Below are 8,486 nucleotides of genomic sequence, written 5' to 3' on the forward strand. Positions count from 1 at the left end.
GAGTTCAATATGCCGTGTTATCAGCGCGCGAAAACACCAGAAACAGACAGTAATGAACTCATTGAACTGGTGCAACCAAGCGAAACAAGGCCAATTACATGTGCTTAGATAAGATATAGACTGGGGGAAACCGTCTGATTCTAACAAAAGTCTAATTAAACTTTGAAAACTAATACGAACAACAACAACAACAAATAATTGACTTGTTGACTGTTTAATGAATGAACCCGAGTTGTATTTTATGTTAACGAAATATCGTAGATTCGCACCAAATGATCATCGCCACAGCTGGCCAACTGCAGCTCCTGACCCGGTCGGAACTGCAAACGCCTCACTGTCAGGTGATGTGCACAACTGCAAATGATATATATACACACATATATATATATATATATGTTAATTGAGAATTGGTTACTTTCCAGAATTGCCAGCACTCACTCGTTGTTTAGATCGCAGCTCAGCTGCCATTGTCCCCTGTTGAATCGATATATCTTTATGATGCCGCTCTCTGTGCCCAGCGCCAGCACATAGACCCCGTTCTGGCCATTCAGATAGTGCGGCGCAAAGCTTACAGCTGTTATAGACTCATTCTTTAGTTCCAGCGTGCCAGCTGCTTGCCAGCCATTCAGGGAACCTGTCGCCTCTCGCTGCTCTGCCCGTGTCCAGGCGACGACTTTGCCATCGCGCGAGCTCGTCGCAAAGTATTTGCCATCGTGCGACCAGTCACAGGACCAAATGATGCGCGTATGAACTCCGTTTGTCTTGTCCGTGTTGGCCACCAGCGCATAGCTGCTGAGCGGCTCCTCGGGCTGTTCGCGCTCGTACAGGGACCAGCGTCGATCACGAGAAACGGAGAGCAAGTAACGCGCATCCGGCGAGAAACGTAACTGTGTCACGGTCAACTGATGACCGGGCAGCTTCTGCAGCTGCTTCCAGTTGGTCGTATTCCTGCAAGATTCCACCCATGTAAGCACATATACCTCAATCGGCCAGCAGTTGGCGATCGAACCCACTCACCAGAGTATAATCTGAGCATGCTCCGCATTGCTGGCGCGACAAGTGGATGCCAGCATCTGGCCGTCGGGCGTGGCTGCCAGCGCATAGAGCTCATAGCCGTGTCCGTACAGCTTTTGCAATTCCGGCCATAATGTGTTCTGCATCAGTGTCTCCTCCTGTGGCGGCGTTTGTAGTGTTATGGGCACAAAATAGTTGTCCGGATACTCATCCTTGGCTGTCGAGCTCTTATCAGCAGCTGTTTCCACATTGTACACGGCCTTGTTGGACAGTCCCAGCGATGGAACCGAAGCGCCTTTGGGCAGAGCTGATGGTTCAGAGCATAATAAGCATAATTAAATGAATTTCCAAAGTGTTCTCCCATTCCTCGCGAGACTTTCTACTGGAACAACAGGCAGCTCAGCCTCATTGAAGTAACATAGTCTAGTCTTACGGGCCTAAATCTTGCTCCTTCCTTTTTTTTTAGGGTATAATATAACTATATGTTGCGCTTGATTAATACGTATTCCCTGTATCTCCTTTATGGCGTTGCGAGATATCCCATCCCAGTTCCTTATTTTCGACTTGTCTTTCGTTTATATTTCCTTATCGGTGACTTTTGAATTATCTTCATATTTAATCCTATTTGTCATCCATTTATCCAACGTTATCCAATCATTCTCCTTTTTAAATCTCCATTGTCCTCCATGGTTCCTTATTTGCCTAAGCTCTTTTTATGCTCCTTTAATTCGCAGCATGTCCTGCATAATCATTTTGTTCAGCGTAGTCAATTTCATATAAATGAAAAGCTCGAATATTCTCCATGTCGCTTAACAATAATTTTTCCATAATCTTTCAATCTCATTTATCATCCAACAATAGACATACTTCCCAACTTTTTAACAGCAAAGTAAACAAAAACTTCTAGTTTACGAATTTGTACAAAATTACGAATTTGTTCTCACACACACGCTTGTGTGAAATATAAGTGGAAAAGAACAGAGCAACGGAATCTGAATGCAATAAATGGTTTTCTATAAAGGGACATTTTTCTAAAGGCTCTTTCAACTATCTATCCCAGAGTATCTTAAATACCAGCTAGTAATAAAATATTGTAGGTACTTACAGTCCAGCAGAGCGTCGCCTGCTGCATCATTTTGGAGTCCGCTGATGTGTCGAAAGTTCTCTATGAAATTCGCTGGCGCTTGGAATGTGCGTACTATTTTCTCCTCCGCGCCGCTGGCGAATTTATAGCGTGAGAGCAGCGCCAGCGTCTGCATATCGTAGCCGTGCACCTGGGGACGCGCCAGTTCGTGCCAGGTGGGCGATTTGCCCGCCTGCAGCCAGGGTGCATGCAGACGTGTCGTTTGATCCGCAGAGACAGTCATCAAATATGCGCCCTCATGCTCCCAGGCCAAATCGCGCACTTGGCCATAATGGCCGCCCACAATCACATTGGACGTCCAGAGCTGGGACTGTTCCTGGCTCTGATTCCATATGTGAAAGCCGCCCTGGTAGCTGTGCGCCATAATTGAGCGACCGTCGTGTGCGAATTTGCCACCGAAAAAGCCCATGGAATTGCCGCCAACTTCGCCGACGCGCACCTGTTCCAGCCACACGCCCATCTCTGTGGGCGCCCAGACAATTAGGGTTTTGTCAATGGAGGCGGATAGCAGACGTAGTTCTGAAAGAGAAGCGATTTAATATTAGGGAATTCGGCAAAAAATGCAGCTACATACCTTGCTGTTCGTTCTTGTGCCAGTGCACGCCATAGATCCAACCTTCGTGGCCATATAGCACTGATTCCAGTGTAACTGCATACCACGCCTGTTCGCCCAGCTGCAAAATCTTCTCCTCGACGCGCAACTCGCTGCTGTCCACAGCATTAATGTTCGCATCATCCACGGAGCTCTTAGACGTATGCAGCTCAGTGCGCGCTTCGATGCGCCAGAGACGTATAAAGTTATCCTGCGAGCCGCTGGCCAACAGTAAATCATCCTCATCGTAGACAAAGTCCAGGCCACGTACCCAATCCTCGTGGCCAGTCAGCTTGTGGACCTGCTTAAACTGACCCGCGCTGGCATCGCCACTGCCGGCGGACTGTTCCGACCACAGGGCGACAGTTTCGTCGTCGGCACTGAAGGCCAGCAGCACTTGATCGCATTTGGGCAGTAGGGTGAGGCGTAAAGTTAAACAGAAGCCGCCATTCAGCTGCACAGTTTGAAAGCAACTGATTTCGCCATTTGTCTGCAGATGCCACAACTTGAGGCTGTTGTCGGCCGCAGCGGTGGCCAGCAACCACACGCCGCTTGGCCGGCGCACACCATCCACGGTATTCACCCCACTTTCGTGTCCCTTGAGCAAAATGCGCTTTTTGGCGCCGGCTTTGTCCAGTTGCCACAAAACTGCGTTGGCGTCATCTGCACCGGAAAGCAATTGATGCTCGTCCAGCCATTTGACTACGTTCACGCGCTTTGTGTGCTCCACCAGGGTGAACAATATCTTGGCTGAATTGCCATTGTACTAAAATAAAGAATTATTTACAACAACGAAATGTAAACTTCAATTTTTGTTTGTCTTACGCGAGGATCCAGCACCGCAACCGCATTGCATGCGCCATAAGCAATCAAGCCACTGGGACCCCAATCGGCGCATTCGGTGGTGCGATTGCAGGCCACCGAAGTATATAGATTTGTCACTTGCATGCCAATTTATTATACACTTAAAACGCAATTTTTATTGGTATATTAATGCACGTGCATATACAGCGTATACAATATGCATCAAACTGTGGCCGCTACAGCGGTCAGCTGTTGCTTTAACAGCTGTTGCGGCAGTGTAAGGGAGACAACAACAGTATGTACATCGCAGAGCGTTGCCAGACTCTGTTAAGCCGCGTAAGTGTTGCTGCGGTCTGGAAATAAATAAAATAAATTAAAAAGAAAAAAGTATGAGCACAGTAAAGCCAAATTATGCAATTGTTAAACTTGTAAGCCGTTAGCATTAGGAGCATAATTTTGATTAAGCTATAGCAACATAAACAAAATATAACATTTATTGCTGCAACTCGGCAACACTGTGCTGTTTATAAATAAACAGTGTATGTACACTTGTGTTGTCTGGCCGTGCAGTGAAAAAACTTTGACCCACGATTGTGTAGGAAAAGTGCTGCAACAACTGGGCGGCTACGTTTAATTAAAAGTAATTTGCATAATTGATTCGATTGTGGCCTAGCGCTGTTAATGCGCTCAGTTTAACAGCAGCCAGCGCACAGGCCGCGCCACAGTTTTTTCACTACGCTGAGTCACTGGAGTTTGGCGTTGAATTAATTTTCTCTTATCGCTTGTCTAGGTGAAAAATGCATGAATGTGTTTCGCCAGCAGCATAATCGAAGCGCATAAGAAGTTATTTATAGCGCCAGAAGGAGAGCACAGAGACAGCGTCACGCCCACATCCGCCAACAGCAGCAGCAGACGCAAAATGTCGCGCAGCAAATCCCGACTGCAAACTGAGGTCTGCGGCGACTGTGGCGCAACGGGTGAGTCCCAGGGGCATAGACTATGCCAAGCCATCGCAGCTTTGAACTCTCTCTCTCTCTGTCTCTCTCTCGCTGTCTCCAGATCCGTCCTGGGCATCCATAAATCGGGGCATTCTGCTCTGCGCAGACTGTTGCTCGGTGCATCGCAGCCTGGGTCGTCACATTTCCATTGTCAAGTCGCTGCGGCAGGGTAACTGGGAGCCGTCGGTGTTGAATTTTGTCAACTCGCTGAACGCACACGGCGCCAACAGCGTCTGGGAGCACCATCTGCTGGATGGCAGCACGAATTCATCGGTCGGCAAACATGTGCCACGCTGGCGCAAGCCCACGCCCAAGGATGCACTGCATCCAACCAAGTCGGATTTTATTAAGGCCAAACATGTCAATCTTAACTTTGTGCTAAAGCCCAGCCTGCAGGACGATGACGACTCCAGCGGCGGCGGCAGCAACCTGGAACAGGAGCTCAGCAGGCAGCTGCATGCCAGCGTGCGCACCAGCAATCTGGAGACCTCATTGCGTTTTCTGGTGCAGGGCGCCGATCCAAACTACTATCACGAGGAGAAGTGCTCGACGCCGCTGCACATGGCTGCCAAATTCGGACAGGCATCACAAATCGAAATGCTGCTCATCTATGGCGCCGATGTCAATGCATTGGATGGGAATGGCATGACGCCGTTGGAGCTGGCCAAGGCCAACAATCATAGCACCATAGCTGAGCGTTTACTGGATGCCATGTACGATGTTACCGATAGACTCATTATGTTTATGGGCGGCAAGAAGCCCGATCATGCTGTAAGACTTATCGATAACAAATGTAATCCTAAGCTAATGCTCTTGCACTCCCCCAGAGCGGTCGCCATTTGATCATACCGGAGACAAACGGGGCTGACATAAGCGAACAATTGAAAATAGCACGCGGCAAGCTGCAGCTGGTGCCCAACAAGATGTTTGAGGAGCTTGTCATGGACTTGTACGACGAGGTCGATCGTCGCGAGTGCGAAGCCAGTGAGTAGAGGCAACCGCTAGCAACTAATTATGTCAATAATATGATCTTTATATATCTTTAGTTTGGTCCACCAGCACGCTTAATGCGGAGCATGCAACTGTGCCATTTTTGCCGGCCAATCCATTTTTGAGTGCCACGCGCAATCAGGTTTGCAGCTTGTCGCTGACCCTGCCACAAACGAACTAATTGTTGTTTCAACTTGCCACAGGGTCGCCAGAAGCTGGCACGTTTTAATCGCGCCGAATTTGCTGGACTGCTAACGGATGTGCTCATCGATGCGCTGCGCCGCCAGAATATGGCCAATCTGCGTCCGATGGATGCGCCGCTGCCAACACAGTCGCTGCAGCTATTGCCCTATGGCCACAATTCAACCATGTACAGCAGCTCCTTTGAGCAGAGCGTGCATGATCCGAATCTATCGGATGATGAGCCCATCTATGATCCGGTGGCCAGCGATGATGACTATGCGCCGGTGCCGCCCATGGCGCAGCAGGTAAACTTAATGCGGCAAAAGATTCTCAAGCTGAACAATAGCTTCGGTTAGACTGAGATCCCAATGTAGTGCCTAGTCCATACACACACACATATATCTACAGACTTATTATAAACCTCATCAATTAGCTAACTCGCGCTCGAAAACTAGTTGTAAGCTTTTCTAGTCAAAGGTAACTAATTAAATAAAACTAGTTGCTCATGTACAAAATGTAGTTTAACTGCCATCGAACCATCCATTGTTTGAAGTTTGTTTGTAGTTTTAAGTTTGGTTATTTTGTTTACTTATTTTGTTTATTTTATTTTATTTATTATATATGCAGGCCATTGTGCACACACCGCCGCGCAACGCGAACTCGCAGAACGAAATGGAAACACTGCGCAAGCAGATCAACGAATACAAAAGCGAGATCAATCAGCTGAAGAATGTGGTGCAGCAGTTGTCCAGCGAGAACTCGCAGCTGAAATTCAAAGTCAACAGCGCCTCGAACAACAGCGTCTACGATGAGCCACTGTGAGCTAGTTTTTCATTTATTTATATTGGTTTTTATTGTTTTATATGATTTTATTTTATACGTTAGTCGCATTGATTTGAGTCTCAACAGCCCCGACTCGGAGCACGAGCCGCTGTCGCTGCCAGAGGGCGCAGGCGCTGCTGCGGACACCACCTCGTCCAACGGCTCGTCGAATCAGTCGACTATCAAACGACCTGCCAGCATGTATGAGCGCCGTTTGGCCAATAATTTGGCCAAGGGCAACAACGATGTGCGCAACACGACCAGCATGTATCAAATGGCTGGCGATGGCAAAACCTTCGGTGAGGAGGTCAAATTACGCTCAGATTTGGTAACACGCTGCCTAAAGGAGCTCATACAGGCCATGCATCCGGCTACAGAGGCCGATAAGCAATCGATAGCACCGCATGGCGAACGCATACGCAGCGCTGTCACAGATCTAATAGCTCTCTATGCCAATTTAGTGAGTTGGGGACAGGGTCTATCAATTTGGAAACTAAACTAAACTTACCCATTTGACTATCCACAGCCGCCGAATGCTAGCGAAACGACACGCGAGACTCTCAAGCAGCTGACACGCAAGAATATACTCATCCAGCACGAATGCGAGAATCTGCAGAAATCCATTGAGGCCGACGATAAGCAGGCCATACAGAAGAATACGCTGGAGGTGCGCGATTGCGCCTTTCATATAGCCAGCGCGATCAAGACTCTGGTGCTGCAGTTCTATTGAATGGGATACAATGCAAACAACACATTTTGATTAGTAGTCCTTAAGTTCTCCAAAGTGTTTCAAGGCATTTAAGCTAGTATTAACCCTAAAGAAACTACCGGCCCCCAATAGTCTAACGCAAGTGCTTCCCCTTAACGAAACCGAAATTTGTTTGCCAAATGAAGCAATATATTTTTTATTTGTATTAATAAATGTTTTACATAAAGCAATATGTTCCAATATGCTTAATCGCATATGGAATGGAATAGTTATTTCTTTTAATACCGAAGGTAAAATAGTTGAGCTCGTTTAATTGTTAGAATCAAGGAGAGAAACAATAGGAAAATGCGAAAAATTAATGTAGAAAATTGGTAAAGACCTTGTAGGTAAATGCGGAAACAAACGAAATATACTTAAGTGTCTATTGCTGCTGTTGATACACTATTTATGTATTTATATTGAGTTATATATATGTGTATATACTATATTGTACATTTAGTTAACTTTGTATTTAAAGCATGGACATTTATTATGCATATCTTGACGAAACTATTTCAACAGCTGTTGTCCGTTCTATTGTTTAACTTTATGTAATTGAATTTGCTTGGTCTGTTGCTGCAATTTACATACACACACCCACCCACACACACACACATACACACACACACACACACACACACACACACACATATATATATATATATCATATATTATTTATATTTGTTGGCAATTCAATTGCATTTGTAATTGTTTAAAATATTCTGCCACTGCTTTTGCTATGTTTTATTTATAGTATTAATTTGTAAGGAATGCTACGTTTGCCTTTTGTTGTTGCTTAGTAAAGGAACGATCGCCCTTTCTTGTTTAAAAATCTTGTAGATCATGCACTATTTGTTAGAATCGCGTTCGTGTATATACCATATAGTTAATGATTGCATTATTTTCCAAACAGTTTACAAACAGTTGCATTATAGCGCTCCAAAAGTTGCCATAAAAATATAATATATACGCTCATACAATACTCTATACACATGCACAGCTCTCTAAAATATTGCTTGCTTTCTTCACGCATCATAGCCTGATCTAACCGAGACCCATGCACACCTAGCTAAGTTTTGACCGGGAACGGGAACATAAAAGTTATAATATATATTTAAAATATTGCTACAACCTTTGTTCGTGAACTGGCTCGAGTAGAGTTTTCTGAATGTTTGCGAGTCCCGTTTTGTT

At 46.0% G+C, this 8,486-nt stretch overlaps 2 protein-coding genes across 2 annotated transcripts; one reads left to right on the forward strand and one right to left on the reverse strand.

Moving 5' to 3' along the window:
- Nucleotides 1–198: 198 nt before the first annotated feature.
- Elp2 (elongator complex protein 2) lies at nucleotides 199–3,797 on the reverse strand. Its single transcript, XM_002050526.4, has 6 exons — nucleotides 3,576–3,797; nucleotides 2,733–3,516; nucleotides 2,120–2,677; nucleotides 1,018–1,321; nucleotides 439–948; nucleotides 199–354 (listed from the first exon to the last, which is right to left on the reverse strand). The coding sequence occupies exons 1-6, from the start codon at nucleotides 3,696–3,698 to the stop codon at nucleotides 240–242; spliced, it is 2,394 nt and encodes a 797-aa protein (XP_002050562.1). The 5' UTR covers nucleotides 3,699–3,797; the 3' UTR covers nucleotides 199–239.
- Nucleotides 3,798–4,043: 246 nt separating this feature from the next.
- Git (ARF GTPase-activating protein GIT1) lies at nucleotides 4,044–8,253 on the forward strand. The gene is made up of 9 exons (XM_002050525.4): nucleotides 4,044–4,194; nucleotides 4,345–4,531; nucleotides 4,614–5,323; nucleotides 5,380–5,536; nucleotides 5,599–5,684; nucleotides 5,746–6,030; nucleotides 6,353–6,543; nucleotides 6,611–7,007; nucleotides 7,074–8,253. Exons 2-9 carry the CDS (start codon nucleotides 4,360–4,362, stop codon nucleotides 7,275–7,277), a joined length of 2,202 nt encoding a protein of 733 aa, XP_002050561.2. The 5' UTR covers nucleotides 4,044–4,194; nucleotides 4,345–4,359; the 3' UTR covers nucleotides 7,278–8,253.
- The last annotated feature ends 233 nt before the right edge of the window (nucleotides 8,254–8,486 follow it).

The sequence above is a fragment of the Drosophila virilis genome, chromosome 5, assembly GCF_030788295.1.
Source record: "Drosophila virilis strain 15010-1051.87 chromosome 5, Dvir_AGI_RSII-ME, whole genome shotgun sequence".
Classification (NCBI taxonomy): domain Eukaryota; kingdom Metazoa; phylum Arthropoda; class Insecta; order Diptera; family Drosophilidae; genus Drosophila; species Drosophila virilis.